The sequence below is a fragment of the Mustelus asterias genome, chromosome 13 (assembly GCF_964213995.1).
Source record: "Mustelus asterias chromosome 13, sMusAst1.hap1.1, whole genome shotgun sequence".
NCBI classification, from domain to species: Eukaryota; Metazoa; Chordata; class Chondrichthyes; order Carcharhiniformes; family Triakidae; genus Mustelus; species Mustelus asterias.
In genome coordinates, this window is record NC_135813.1 from 41331570 (window position 1) to 41347759 (window position 16190).

Here is a 16190-nt window from a genome sequence, read left to right on the forward strand (position 1 = left end):
CCCAAAGCTGGAATTGAGCCCGGGTCCCTGGCGCTGTGAGGCAGCAGTGCGAACCACTGTGTCAACGTGCTGCCATATCTTGAGGGCTCCTTTGATTTGGATCATCATCCAATTCACTTACATATTCTGTAAGAAGTCTCTCAACACCAGGTTAAAGTCCAACAGGTTTATTTGGTAGCATGAGCTTTCGGAGCACTGCCCCTTCATCAGGTGAGTGACTCACCTGATGAAGGAACAGTGCTCCAAAAGCTCGTTCTACCAAATAACCCTGTTGGACTTTAATCAGGTGTTGAGAGACTTCTTACTGTGCCTACCCCAGTCCAACACCGGTATCTCCACATCATATTCTGTAATGAAGAATATTCTGCAGTGGAGAACATGCCCCTGTCTACATCAACGGGGACGAAGTAGAAAGGGTCGAGAGCTTCAAGTTTTTAGGTGTCCAGATCACCAACAACCTGTCCTGGTCTCCCCATGCTGACACTATAGTTAAGAAAGCCCACCAATGCCTCTACTTTCTCAGAAGACGAAGGAAATCTGGCATGTCAGCTACGACTCTCACCAACTTTTACTGATGCACCATAGAAAGCATTCCTTCTGGCTGTATCACAGTTTGGTATGGCTCCTGCTCTGCTCAAGACCGCAAGAATCCCAAGACCGCAAGAAACTACAAAAGGTCGTGAATGTAGCCCAATCCATCACCAAATCAGCCTCCCATCCATTGACCTTATCTACACTTCCCGCTGCCTTGGCAAAGCAGCCAGCATACTTAAGGACCCCACGCACCCCAGACATTCTCTCTTCCACCTTCTTTCGACAGGAAAAAGATACAGAAGTCTGAGATCATGTACCAACCAACTCAAGAACAGCTTCTTCCCTGCTGCCGTCAGACTTTAGAATGGACCTACCATGCACTAAGTTGATCTTTCTCTACACCCTAGTTATGACTGTAACACTACATTTTGCACGCTCTCGTTTCCTTCTCTATGAACGATATGCTCTGTCTGTATAGCGTGCAAGGAACAATACTTTTCACTGTATGCTAATACATGTGACAATAATAAATCAAATCAAATCACAGCTTGGTATGGCTCCTGCTCTGCCCAAGACTGCAAGAAACTACAACAGGTCGTGAATGTAGCCCAATCCATCACGCAAATCAGAGTGTAGACTCTGTCTACACTTCCCACTGCCTTGGAAAAGCAGCCAGAATAATTAAGGGCCCAAGTATCCTGGACATTCTCTCTTCCACCTTCTTCCGTCGGGAAAAAGATACAAAAGTATGGGGACAGGTAGCAACCGACTCGCGACTTCTTCCCTGCTGCTGTCAGACTTTTGAATGGACCTACCTTATATTAAGTTGATCTTTCTCTACACCCTAGCAATGACTGTAACACCGCATTCTGCACTCTATTCTTTCCTTCTCTATGAATGGTATGCTTTGTCTGTATAGCGCACAAGAAACAATATTTTTCACTGTATACTAATACGTGACAATAATAAATCAAATCAAAATCATTCTGTTCATTTTGTTTGCGATTTCACCCCTACCAAACTACTTTTTTCTGTTTAAGCACCCACCATCTGTTGCTATCCGTTCTCGTCCTATCTATCAAAGAATCATAGAAACCCTACAGTATAGAAAGAGGCCATTTGGCCCATTGAGTCTGCACCGATCACAATGCACCCATGGCCTACCCCCATATCCCTACATATTTTACCCGCTAATCCCTCTAATCTATGCATCTCAGGATACTACGGGGCAATTTTAGCATGGCCAATCAACCTAACCCACACATCTTTGGACTGTGGGAGGAAACCAGAGCACCCGGAGAAAACCCACGCAGACACAAGGAGAATGTGCAAACTCCACGCAGACAGTGACCCAAGCCGGGAATCGAACCCAGGCCCCTGGAGCTGTGAAGCAGCAGTGCTAACCACTGTGCTACCGTGAAAGGTTTCATCTTCTGGTGCATTACTCTTATTCTGTAATTCTTTTGCACATCTAATGCTTCATCAGTATAACATTCCTCTTTAGCCTGCCTCCAATACATTCTCTCGGGAGACTGATCTCATGGTGTTCTGGTGACGAAAACAGACAGTGACAACATTGAAGCCAAGCCAAAAGGACCACCTGTGTGATGTCAACACCACTGAGCGCCCAGTCTTGATGATGTCGAGGATCAGGTTCCACAAAAATCTGCGTGCCTTGGGATCCATTCCTGTTGTTGGTTCATCCTGAAATACAATCAAAACACTAAGTCGCAGAGTGCAAGATTAATCCTCATAACAGCCTGAAAATGTGGAGAATCAGACACAGAAAGGGCTGTTTTCCAATTTGATGTGGTAACCATGCTTGGTAGGGGGCAACTGATCTGTCCCTCTACTACTCTGGCATGCTGTCCTTTGATAATAACACCATGCCCCATCCCTCTTGCTTGATAAGGTGCCACATTAAAGGTTATTGCGGAAAATAAAAGCTCATGGTATAGAGGGTAACATATTGGCATGGGTAGAAGACTGGCTAACAGGGAGCAGAGAGTAGGCATAAATGGGTCTTTTTCAGCTTGGCAAGATGCAACAAGTGGTGTGTCACAGGGATCAGTGGTGGGACCTCAACAGTTTACAACTTTTATAAATGACTTGGATGAAAGGATTGAAGGAACAGTTGCCAAATTTGCTGATGACACAAAGATGGGTAGGAACATAGTTGCAAAGAGATCAGGAGGCTACAAAAAGAGAAAGATAGATTATGTGAGTGGACAAAGGTCTGGCAAATGGAATATAATGTGGGAAAATGTGAATGATCCATTTTGGCAGGAAGAATATAAATGAAGCATATTATCTAAATGGTGAGAGATTGCAAAGTTCTAAGGTACAGAGGGATCAGGGTGCCCTAGTGCATAAATCACAAAAGGCTAGTATACAGGTACAACACGTAATTAGGAAAGCTAATAAAATGTTATCATTTATTGCAAGGGGAATTGAATACAAAAGTAGGGATGTTATGCTTCAGTTGCACAAAGCATGAGTGAGATCACATTTGGAGCACTGTGTAGAGTATTGGGCACCTTATGTAAGGAAGTTTACAAATATGCTGGAAGCCATTCAGAGAAGGATTACCAGACTTATACCTGGAATGGGTGGGTTGTTTTATGAGGAAAGTTTGGACAGGTCAGGCTTGTATTCTCTGGAGTTTAGAAGAGTAAGAGGCAACTTGATTGAAACATACAAGATGCTGAGGGGTCTTAACAGGGTGGATGTGGGAGGAAGTCTCCTCTTGTTGAAGAAACTCGAACTGGAGGACACTGTTTGAAAATGAGCCGCTCAGTTAAAACAGAAATGAGGTGAAATTTTTTTCTCTCAGAGGATTGAGAATCCTTGAAACTGTGTGTAGGGGGGAGATTTTCCACCCCCATTTTAGACAGGCGGGAACAGCAGCAGTGGTGGAAGACCCAAAATGGCTGGCGGGATTCCCTCGCTTGATTGTCCCCCACACCTGCCAATGATGGATCTCCATTCACATCTGTTTCAAAATGCTTATCAGCCTCTCCCCCTTGAGCCCACCATCCTCCAAATAAACCCCCAAACAGATCACAGCCACGCCCTTGATCTTGCCATTTCACACCACTACCCACACTTTATCAGTCACAGATAAAGCCATTTCTGATCACTTCCTTGTATTACTCTCCATCCACAATCCGCTTCCCACTCCAAACCTTACTTCCTCTGTGTGCACAGCTGGAAATAAACCGTCGCCAACTCAAAACTGCAGAGCTAAATGAGCAGAAAGTCATGCTGGCGCAAAACGCTCATTCTCATGGGAAAGAGAGAATTGTGAGGGATATTTCAGCATCATTAAACCAGAATTCCTCAATGGCCAGGACCTTGGGGTCCTGCCATGCCAACCCATTGGGTGGCATTGTGGCACAGTGGTTAGCACTGCAGACTCTCAGCGCCAGGGACCTGGGTTCAATTCCTGGCTTGGGTCAATGTGTGGAGTCTGCACATTCTCCCCGTGTCTGCATGGGTTTCCTCCAGGTGCTCCAGTTTCCTCTCTCAGTCTGAAAGACGTGCTGGTTAGGTGCATTGGCCATGCTAAATTCTCCCTCAGTGTACCCGAACAGGCCCCAAAGTGTGGTGCCTAGGGGATTTTCACAGTAACTTCATTGCAGTGTTAATGTATGCCTACATGTGACACTAATAAACATAAAATAAAATATAGATCAATTCTCCCCAACACCCTACCATTAACTTAGTAATTCCTGCCCTGATTCGATCTACCAAAATGCAACACCTCGCATTTATCTAAATTAAACTCCATCTGCCATTCGTCAGCCCACTGGCTGATCAAAATCCCATTGCAATCCGATAACCTTCTTCACTATCCACTATGTCACCAATCTTGGTGTTATCTGCAAACTTACTAACTATGCCTCCTAAATTCTCATCCAAATCATTAATATAAATGACAAATAACAGTGGACCCAACACCAATCCCTGAAGCACACCGCTGGTCACAGGTCTCCAGTTTGAAAAACAATCCTCTACAACCACCCTCTGTCTTCTGTTGTCAAGCCATTTGGTGACCTCACATTGGATCCCGTGAGATTTAATCTTATGCAACAACCTACCATGCAGTACCTTGTCAAAGGCCTTGCTAAAGTCCATGTAGACAACATCAACTGCACTGCCCTCATCTACCTTCTTGGTTACCCCTTCAAAAAACTCAATTAAATTTATGAGACATGAATTTGTGTAGTTTGTTAGTGATGTCAACATTGTGGGTTCAATTCCTGTACCGGCTGAGGTCATGAAGGTTTGCCTTGCCTGAGGTGTGGTGATTCTCAGCTTAAATCACCACTAGTCAACTCTTCTCCCTCAAATGGGAGAGCAGCCTATGGTCCTCTGGGACAGTGGTGACATTTAATTTCCAGTTTGCTTAAAATGTGACAAGGAATCCAATTTTATTTACATACTGATGGGTTGCTGGTCATGGGGAAATAGCTATAACACCATAATTTGCCTCTTTGGGACTCTAAGTTGGCAGGACTATAAAAAAAAGAGCATGACTGAGTTACCTGTGGACAATTACAAATCCTGGATCGCTCAAAATTTCTGAATGTTGCAGTACAGCACGCTGTCATTGATTCTGCACTGACACCCTCAGAATGCTATTTTCAATACGGTCCCATGCTCTTACACCTTTCATTTTAAGAAACATAGAAAATAGGAGCAGGGCAAGGCCATTTGTCCTTGGACAGCACAGTGGCACAGTGGTTAGCACTGCTGCCTCACAGCGCCAGGGATCCAAGTTCGATTCCCGGCTTGTGTCACTGTCTGTGCGGAGTCTGCGCATTATCCCTGTGTCTGTGTGTGTTTCCTCCGGGTGCTCCAGTTTCCTCCCACACTCCGGAAGACGAGCTGGATTAAGTGCATTGGCCATGCTAAATTCACCTTCAGTGTACCCGAACAGGTGCTGGAGTGTGGGGACTAGGGGATTTTTACAGTAACTTCATTGCAGTGTTAATGTAAGCCTACTTGTGACACTAACAAACTTAACTTAAACATTTGGCACTTTGAGCATGTTCCCCCCATTCATTATGATCATTCAACTCAATCGCCTGATCCCACCTCCCTCTCACCCAATATCATTTGATCCCCTTAATCTCAAGTTCTATATCTAACTGCTTCTTGAAAACATTCAATGTTTTGGCCTCAACTACTTACTGGAGACCATCTTCCTTATAAAGGTACGATAGGTTCACATCCTGTCATGATATCTGGTATGGTATTTCATGCTTACATCCAGACAAATGGTGCCAAACTCACACAACGGCCGGAATTCTCCCAGTCCACCCCGCCACTGGAATTGTAGCGGGTGGGTTGTGGACAATGTGAAACCCCATTGACGGTTTGGCAGGAATTTCCGGCTTTTAGATCAGCGCAGACGGAGAATTCCGCCCAATTGTCAGTTTCAGCAGAAAATGCCAGGTTCCTATGAGAATATTGTTTTTCAGATGGAGAGTGTTGATTTATATCCATCTGCGGTATCCAATGTCTTTGCTTTGGGAAGCTACCTTTCTTTGTTTTCCTGCTTGGCCCACTTGAGGCTATGAGGAAGTAAGCAACACTTAAGCTCATATTGTTGAAAATTGCCAACTCCACAAGTTGAACACTATTTTTGGCAGCTGACACATGAATATTAAATGTCAGTGACTAGCTGATATTTTCTATTTATTGCAAGTAAAGGACAACTCCCAGAAAATACCCCAGAATTACTTTATCATAGAACCTTCAAGTGTTAACATACCATTTTATATTCATATGTGTCTTTAAAAATAAAGACACAGCGTTGTAGGTTACACATGAATGCCCACAGATAAAGCCACTGTAGGAACCTAACAGGCAATATTCTTTCAAAGAAGCTTTAGTAAAGTAAAGTTTAAGTAAAGTTTCTTTATTAGTCACAAGTAAGGCTTACATTAACACTGCAATGAAGTTACTATGAAATTCCCCTAGTCACCATAGTCTGGCGCCTGTTAGGGTCAATGCACCTAACCAGCGCGTCTTTCAGAATGTGGAGGGAGACCGGAGCATCCGGAGGAAACCCACGCAGACACAGGGAGAATGTGCAAGCTCCACACTGACAGTGACCCAAGTCGGGAATCGAACCTGGATCCCTGGCACTGTGAAGCTGCAGTGCTAACCAATGTGCTACCGTGCCGCCCTCTTTAGTCCGACGAGGGTAAATTAATGCCATAAATAGTATTACAATCTACTGTAAGTTGTGTTTGTTTCTTGGACACTGTGCAATCTCTATCTCTGACAATAAGACAATAGGTCATGGTTTAAAAATAAGGGGACGCTCACCTAAGGAGATGAGGTGAGTTTTTTTCTCTTAATCTTTGGAACTCTCTTCCTCAAGGCAATGGAAGCAGAGTCGTTCAATATTTTTAAGGCAGAGTTAAATAGATTCTTGATAAGCAAGGAGGTGGAATGTTAATGAGCATAGGTGGGAATGCGGAGGTGAGGAGTGTCTGGGGACTCTGAGTCTGTACTTGATGGAGTTTAGGAGGATGAAGGGGGATCTTATTGAAACATACAGAACACTGAAAGGCCTGGATACAGTGGACATGTGAAAGGTGTTTCCATTTGTAGGAGAGACTAGAATCCGAGGGCACAGCCTCAGAGTAAAGGGGCAACCCTTTAGATGAGGAGGTATTTCTTCAGACAGAGGGTGGTGAATCTATGGAATTTATTGCCACAAAAGGCTGTGGAGGCTGGGTCATTGAGTGTATTTGAGAGAGAGAGATAGGTTTTTGATTGGTAAAGGGATCAGAGGTTACAGGGAAAAAGCAGAATGGGGTTGAGAAACTTATCAACCATGATTGAATGGCAGAGCAGACTCGATGGGCTAAATGGCCTAATTTTGCTCTTATATCTTATGGTCTTAGGGTTACAATCAGATCTGCAATGATCTCACTGAATGGTGGAGTAGGCTTGAGGGGCTGAGTGGCCTAATCTCACCCCTAACGTGCAGGTTTGAGACAACCACAGTGCTATTTCCGCATCAAGACAACTACCGAGCTGGTTTTAGGAAGCAAGGCAGATAGATTGGGACTTGACTCTTGTACTTCACACTTGGGTTCCTTACTGAATGTGAATTGCTATTCCCAAAGATCGATGCAAAGACCTGGTAGGACAACAGTGCTTAAAAGCAAACAGGGCACCAATCTGGTTGGAATATTTTTGTGAAGAACCTGAAGACAATTTATCGACCTGTTGAAGCCCAACCTACTTGTGATTCTTACCAGGAAAATTAAAGAAGGATAGCCAATCAGAGCAATGGCTGTAGACAGCTTCCGTTTGTTGCCTCCACTGTACGTTCCTGCAGGCTTGTCTGCATACTTTGTAAGTTCCAGTTTATCAAGAGCCCAATTTATAACCTAGAGAAATGGAGTCGAGAGGGTAAAAACTGGTTGTACATCTTGAGCAGAGAGATAAATCCCAGGCCACTTACTTTTTAAACCAATGTCAGTGACAAGCCCTTCCAAGTCAAATAAACAAGTTACTAAACACTTTGACGCTATTAAACAACAAAAACACCTCATGATGCATCCTTCCGAACATTTTTATTTCATTTCCAACAGCAACCACTGTGGCGCTGCCAATCACTGATATCAATGTGTGGTAGGCACATGTTTAACCCAAGTAATCTTGCAGAGAAATATAGCCAGTTGTTAGGGGACATATTTATGATGGGCTGGATTTGAATTCATGCCCTGGAGGGAAAAAAATGGGCAGTTACTCATTATCTGAAGCATGTACATAAGAATTAGGAGCAGGAGTAGGCCATCTGGCCCCTCGAGCCTGCTCCACCATTCAATAAGATCATGGCTGATCTTTTCGTGGACTCAACTCCACTTACCCGCCCGCTCACCATAACCTTTAATTCCTTTACTGTTCAAAAATGTATCTATCCTTGCCTTAAAAACATTCAACGAGATAGTGTCAACTGCTTCACTGGGCAGGGAATTCCACAGATTCACAATCCTTTGGGTGAAGAAGTTCCTCTTCAACTCAGTCCTAAATCTGCTCCCTGTTATTTTGAGGCCATGTCCCCGAGTTTTAGTTTCACCTGCCAGTGGAAACAACTTCCCTGCTTCTATCTTACCTATTCCCTTCATAATCTTATATGTTTCTATAAGATCTCCCCTCATTCTTCTGAATTCCAATGAGTATAGCATATGTTGTTAAATGCCAACTTAATATGGATAGTTATATCCAATAATATGGAATGATAGTAAAAGTTTCTTTAAATACATTAAAAACAAACGGGAGGCAAAAGTAGACATTGGGCCGCTCCAAAATGACGCTGGTAATCTAGTGATGGGAGACAAGGAAATAGCTGAGGAACTTAATAAGTACTTTGCGTCAGTCTTCACAGTAGAAGACATGAGTAATATCCCAACAATTCAGGAAAGTCAGGGGGCAGAGTTGAATATGGTTGCCATCACAAAGGAGAAAGTGCTAGAGAAACTAAAAGGTCTGAAAATTGATAAATCTCCGGGCCCAGATGGGCTACATCCTAGAGTTCTAAAGGAGATAGCTGAAGAAATAGTGGAGGCGTTAGTTATGATCTTTCAAAAGTCACTGGAGTCAGGGAAAGTCCCAGAGGATTGGAAAATCGCTGTTGTAACCCCACTGTTCAAGAAGGGAACAAGAAAAAAGATGGAAAATTATAGGCCAATTAGCCTAACCTCAGTTGTTGGCAAAATTCTAGAATCCATCGTTAAGGATGAGATTTCTAAATTCTTGGAAGTGCAGGGTCGGATTAAGACAAGTCAGCATGGATTTAGTAAGGGGAGGTCGTGCCTGACAAACCTGTTAGAGTTCTTTGAAGAGATAACAAATAGGTTAGACCAAGGAGAGCCAATGGATGTTATCTATCTTGACTTCCAAAAGGCCTTTGACAAGGTGCCTCACGGGAGACTGCTGAGTAAAATAAGGGCCCATGGTATTCGAGGCAAGGTACTAACATGGATTGACGATTGGCTGTCAGACAGAAGGCAGAGAGTTGGGATAAAAGGTTCTTTCTCAGAATGGCAACCGGTGACAAGTGGTGTCCCGCAGGGTTCAGTGTTGGGGCCACAGCTGTTCTCTTTATATATTAATGATCTAGATGACGGGACTGGGAGCATTCTGGCCAAGTTTGCCGATGATACAAAGATAGGTGGAGGGGCAGGTAGTATTGAGGAGGTGGGGAGGCTGCAGAAAGATTTAGACAGTTTAGGAGAGTGGTCCAAGAAGTGGCTGATGAAATTCAACGTGGGCAAGTGCGAGGTCGTACACTTTGGAAAAAAGAATAGAGGCATGGACTATTTTCTAAACGGTGACAAAATTCATAATGCTAAAGTGCAAAGGGACTTGGGAGTCCTAGTCCAGGATTCTCTAAAGGTAAACTTGCAGGTTGAGTCCGTAATTAAGAAAGCAAATGTAATGTTGTCATTTATCTCAAGAGGCTTGGAATACAAAAGCAGGGATGTACTTCTGAGGCTTTATAAAGCACTGGTTAGGCCCCATTTGGAGTACTGTGAGCAATTTTGGGCCCCACACCTCAGGAAGGACATACTGGCACTGGAGCGGGTCCAGCGGAGATTCACACGGATGATCCCAGGAATGGTAGGCCTGACATACGATGAACGTCTGAGGATCGTGGGATTATATTCATTGGAGTTTAGGAGGTTGAGGGGAGATCTGATAGAAACTTACAAGATAATGAACGGCTTAGATAGGATGGACGTAGGGAAGTTGTTTCCATTAACAGGGGAGACTAGGACGCGGGGGCACAGCCTTAGAATAAAAGGGAGTCACTTTAGATCGGAGATGAGGAGAAATTTCTTCAGCCAGAGAGTGGTGGGTCTGTGGAATTCATTGCCACAGAGGGCTGTGGAGGCCGAGACGTTGAGCGTCTTCAAGACAGAAATTGATAAATTCTTGATTTCTCGAGGAATTAAGGGCTATGGGGAGAGAGCGGGTAAATGGAGTTGAAATCAACCATGATTGAATGGTGGAGTGGACTCGATGGGCCGAATGGCCTTACTTCCGCTCCTATGTCTTATGGTCTTATGGTCTTATGATAGTGTGGGAAACAGAATCAGGTTTTAAATAGCTAGGAATATGTAAGCCATCATTCCATGTCCACCTGCACATGATGACGTCGGCAAGAGTTTAAAGTTTGTTTTGTGTGTAAGTTGCTGCCTAGGAGCGAACCAAACTATTTTGGTAATATTCTGACTGGAACATAACACGATCTCATCTGTCCCCATTATTTACACTGTAGATTCTGTGGAACTAGCAAGGCAGAGTTACTTCATCATGTGCTCCACATACTCGATATACAACTAGATCATCACTGAAGATGACATAACTGTTGTCGCTTCAAACCCTGAAATAATATGACAGGAATATGTATATCCTCTTGTGATTTGAAGAGGAAAAGTTGTCAACATCTTCATTTGCCGTCTCAGAGTTTTTATGGGAGAGTCTCATGGGAGAATCAGAGAGATTTCGGTTTTAGTTAAGAATAACATCCTGCACCCCTCCATTAGATTACTCTCCACTGACATCGCAAGTTAAATGGAAATGTTGTGCAATGAGGAGGAGTAACATCTTTATCCTGTAAGGTGGTTGGGGTGAATAGTATAGGCTTGTTTAAGGAGAATCCAGACAAGCATAGGTGGAAGAAAGGAATAGAAGGTTATACTGAAAGGATTAGATGAAGGAGAATGGGAGGACAAAGACTGGCATAGAACTGTTCGTAATAATGATTCATTTCTGCACTGTAAATTCACGTAACAAATACCTGTTAAATAGTAAAAGCTCATTGACTCAAATTTACCCCAAAGTGTTCTGCATGTTCCCTCAAATCTTCACAGGATTGTAGTAATAAACAACTTTATTGGTATGTTTTAGTAATCTATAGCCATTAGAAATTGTGTGTGCATATGTGACTTTGCTAGTGACATATACACAATACCTGAGGCAAAAACCCAGCCACAAGTATATTAGATACAAACACAAAGTGAAGAGGAAAATCTTAAAACAGGGGTCCCTGTTTTGTTTGGACAAAGGACATCCTGATGTTTTATGTACAGAAATATTCATTTGTAAAAATACAGCTCGCCTTTTAGAAAAACAAGAAAGTTCTTGCTCCCATTGAGGAGGGTTGCCTTTGCCTCCTGGGCATGCCAATGGCATCACTAACATCTCTCGACATTACAGTCAGGATCTTGATGTGGACCTATTTGAGAATCCATTTTTATTTTAAAAGACTTTGGGAAAAGACTTTGCACTAAAGGAATTCAGTTTGAATTCCCTTTCCACTTGCTAAGTAATACAATGACCTCTGAGTAATGTTCACCCATTATGGTCAGTCAATCATTAACCTATTGAACTGGAACACAATTAACGCAATAAATACTCATGTGAAACATGAACGTTGGCATAGACCAGTGGGGCTGAACGGCCTGTGTTTGCACAACAAATGTTAGGTAATATTGACATGTGATTTGAGATCCTTTCCCAAGCTCTCACCCTCTCTTCATCTTTCCAGGGGACACCGCGTAGCCGGGTGTAGAGCTCCATGTGTTCCCGGGCAGTCAGCTCATCAAAGAGTGCATCAAACTGTGGACAGTAGCCGATGCTCTGCTGCACCTTCAGCAGGTCCTTGAGAATACTGCAACAGACAACAAAGAGGAAGATGAATGTTATGAAGTGCTGCCTTGCATGGTTCTGGGAAGCACTGAACCTTCTCCTGAGGAGTGCAGGACCAAATAGATGACTGGGAGCTGATTACAGTGCAATGGGCGGCATGGTGGCACAGTAGTTAGCACTGCTGCCTAACAGCACCTGGGACCTGGGATCAAGTCTGGCCTCGGGTCGCTGTCTGTGTGGAGTCTGCACATTCTCCCCGTGTCTGTGTGGGTTTCCTCCAGGTGCTTCAGTTTCCTCCCACACTCCAAAGATGTGCGGGTTAGGTAGATTGCCCATGTTAAATTGCCCCTTAGTGTCGCAAGTTGTGTAGGTTAGGTGGATTCGCCATGGTAAATGCATGGGGTTTATGGGGATAGAGTGGACAGGCTGGTGGGCCTGGGTACAATGCCGAGTCAGTGCAGACTTGATGGGTGGAATGGCTTCTTCTGCACTGGAGGGATCCTCTGATTCTAAGGCATCACCATGTGTTTTTCTTTTCCTTGCTGTGCCGAGGAACTCCTGTAATTTACCTGTTTCCATTCACAAATGCTTCTCCACCAGTCGTACTCTCATCCCCAGTCAGCATCTTGAACGTTGTCGTCTTCCCTGCTCCGTTCACTCCCAGTAACCCAAAGCATTCTCCTGGACGCACACCGGCACACAGGCGATCCACTGCCAGGATCCGGCCCATCCGACGCGACTTGTACACCTGTAGGTACCATGGATAAAACAGTGTGAAGAGGGCTGAACACACCTGTTCTGATTAACTGGTGAGCAAACACAACCAGTGATCCCATTAGATATTAGCTAAGAATTTCTATACATATTGGCACCTTAGCGGAGGCGGTCTATTTTAGTTTAATGGATGAATCCAACATTTTGGAAGACAAAGTGCATTCTATCAAAACTCCACATATAAATAGAACAGACTCAGGATAACTTCTCATCTCAGCTGTGTCACAGAATGATACAGCACAGAATGAGATCGCTCGCTCCAACCTGCCAGTGCCGGATCCTGAAGGAATCATCTCATTATTCCCAATTCCATGCTCTTCCCCCCCATAGCCCTGCAAATTTTCTCCCTTGGCACAGTTGCCTCACAGCGCCAGTGACCCGGGTCAATTCCAGCTTTGGATCACTGCCTGTGTGGAGTTTTCACATTCTCCCCCGTGTCTATGTGGGTTTCCTCCGAGTGCTCTGGTTTCCTCCCACAGTCCAAAGATGTGCAGGTTCGGCGGATTGGCCATGATAAATCTGTGGGGTCACGGGAATAGGGTCTGGGTAAGATGCACCGTCGGAGAGTCAGCGCAGACTCGAGGGGCCAAATGGCCTCTTTCTGCACTGTAACGATTCTATGATTCTTCTATGATTCATCAAATTCTCTTTTGGAAATTATTATAGAATCTGCTTCCCTCCCCTTTCAAGTAATGCATTCCTAACTATAATAACCTATGGCCTATTTTGTCATTTAGGCATATACAGAATTACATAGGACATATACAGCACATAAACAGGTCATAAACAGGCCCAACCAGAGGGTTAATGTTCCACCCAAACCTCATCCAATCTTTCCCAATTTTTCAATGCCCCCTCCGCTTCTTTTCCAAACTATTTTAGACCTGGATCCTCTGATTACCGACTCACTGCTACAGAACACAGCGTCCCCTTACTTGGACTATCAACTCTTACTGATTTTGAACAAGTTCTTAATCCTCCCCGCTAACCCTCTCTGTTCAAAGGAGAGTCAGAGAGATTTCCCTGCTGTCAGAGTGGCCAACCTGTAATTGAGACCTTAAACTGCCTACCCTTCCAGGTAGATATAAGCCAGCCAGGGCATTATTTTTAAGAATAGGGCAGTGAGCTCTCCTTGGTATCCAAGGAAATATTTATTTGTCAAACACCACCACTACAATAGATTATCAGGTCACTACCACGTTGTCATTTGACGGATCTTGCGATGCGCAAATTGACTGATGCAGTTCCTAAACTGGTGTGGCTTGTACACTCAGTGGTGAACAAACAATCCTTGGCATCCATTATTTTTTCAGCTCCTGCAAACACTTGTGGGCTTTTATGATTCAAAACAGTATTGCACTCCTTCTGGGATCTGTGTGAGCAGACCAAGCAACAGTGTGTTTTCAACATCATCCATTGACTCTGTCTACACTTCCCGCTGCCTCGGCAAAGCAGCCAGCATTAATTAAGGGCCCCACGCACCCTGGACATTCCCTCTTCCACCTTCTTCCATCGGGAAAGAGATACAAAAGTCTGAGGTCACATACCAACTGACTCAAGAACAGCTTCTTCCCTGCTGCCATCAGACTTTTGAATGAACCTACCTCGCATTAAGTTGATCTTTCTCTACAGCCTAACTATAACTGTAACAGTACAATCTGCACTCTCTCATTTCCTTCTCAATGAATGGTATGCTCTGTCTGTATAGCGCGCAAGAAACAATACTTTTCACTGTATGCTAATATATGTGACAATAATAAATCAAATCAAAATCAAATAATTGAATAATCTAAACTGGATTCCAGTATCATATCAGAAGTGTAAGTTGGGCTATTTGAGTCAGTGCAAAATCAAAAGAATTATCAGCTCATGTACTCTGCAGAACGGCAGTCATTGTCTGTTTCTGCTCCACTCGAACCTTTGCCCACCCTGTCAGTGCTCTGCATTCCTTGCTGGATCTTCTAAGCCTGGCTTCTCCAGAAATGCGGAACACAGCGCCCATTAAAGAGCTCCGGCACAGTGCTGGAGTATCAAGAAAATCTATCCTTTTTAGCTGCCACAGAAGTTTAAGTAAGCAATGTGAATGTTCATGAATGGACGAATGCTCATAAAGGGGTTGGGTGGTAGAGTGGGTAAGGTATGTGGGTAAGGTGGCAGGTGGATAGGATTGGGAGTGGGGAGGGTGGGTCAGGGATAGCTGGGTCAGAAGGGGTAGACAGGTCAGGGATGTATCTGGATGGTGGGATTAATCAGGTCTGGTTGATGGCAATGGAGAGGGGGGTTGGGGGCTGGTCTGGTGGTTGGGGTTTTAGCTTATTTGGGAGGGGTAGGTGGGTCAGTCAGTGGGGGAGGGGTTGGGTGGTGCTACCTCCAAAGGGGTCAGTACGAGTGATAGGGGTGGTCAGTTCTATAGTCACCCAAGAATCTGTCTAACATTCTTGACTAACTATTCAGGTAAATACCTTGGAATTGTCTGAAGCTTTGATTCTAACTCGGAGTTGGAGACATTCACAGAAGGTTCCAGGGAGCAGGGGAAATCGCCCATCGGAAAGTCACACTTTCCGGGCAATTTCCATGGAGGTCAGCACATCTGGATTTCCATGGTGTCTGAAGGAAAGACACTTCACTCTTGAAAAGTAAAGGTTCAGGATGGGAGATGTTGTGTGGCAATAATTAAGACTTATCACACCGTTAAAAAATTGCTTGTACTTGAACAGACAAGTTCTCTCTTTTTCTGCCGGGTTTAGTTGGTATCTAATGAGTATCACAAATTCTCACCCTTCGTGTGTCTTAATGGCAAGTCTTTGAGCAAGATACTGTTAGAGTAAAGCTTCAGGAGGAACAGGGCAACTCGGACAGTAACATCTGGATTTCCACCTTTAATTTGCCACCTTTAATGTTCTGGGGACCCGGGTTTGAATCCCGCCACAGCAGATGGTGGAATTTAAATTCAATTTTAAAAATCTGGAATTAAGAATCTACTGATGACCATGAAACCATTGTCGATTGTCGGAAAAACCCATCTGGTTCACTAATGTCCTTTATGGAAGAAAATCTGCCGTCCTTATCTGGTCTGGCCTACATGTGACTGTAGAGCCACAGCAATGTGGCTCTACAGTGGACTCTTAACTGTCCTTGGGGAACTAGGGATGAGTAATAAATGCTGGCGAGCCAGCAACGCCCATGTCCCATGAATG

General features: G+C 44.1%; 1 protein-coding gene across 2 annotated transcripts in view; it reads right to left on the reverse strand.

The window, feature by feature from the left end:
• The window catches only part of abca2 (ATP-binding cassette, sub-family A (ABC1), member 2), a 551670-nt gene that overhangs the window by 28334 nt on the left and 507146 nt on the right, over positions 1–16190 (reverse strand). For both annotated transcript variants that reach the window (XM_078226666.1, XM_078226665.1), the window contains 4 exons: positions 12789–12967; positions 12100–12241; positions 7815–7949; positions 2135–2238 (listed from right to left, as the gene is read on the reverse strand). In XM_078226666.1, the coding sequence (XP_078082792.1) occupies positions 2135–2238; positions 7815–7949; positions 12100–12241; positions 12789–12967 (560 nt within the window). The remainder of the gene's footprint in view (positions 1–2134; positions 2239–7814; positions 7950–12099; positions 12242–12788; positions 12968–16190) is intronic.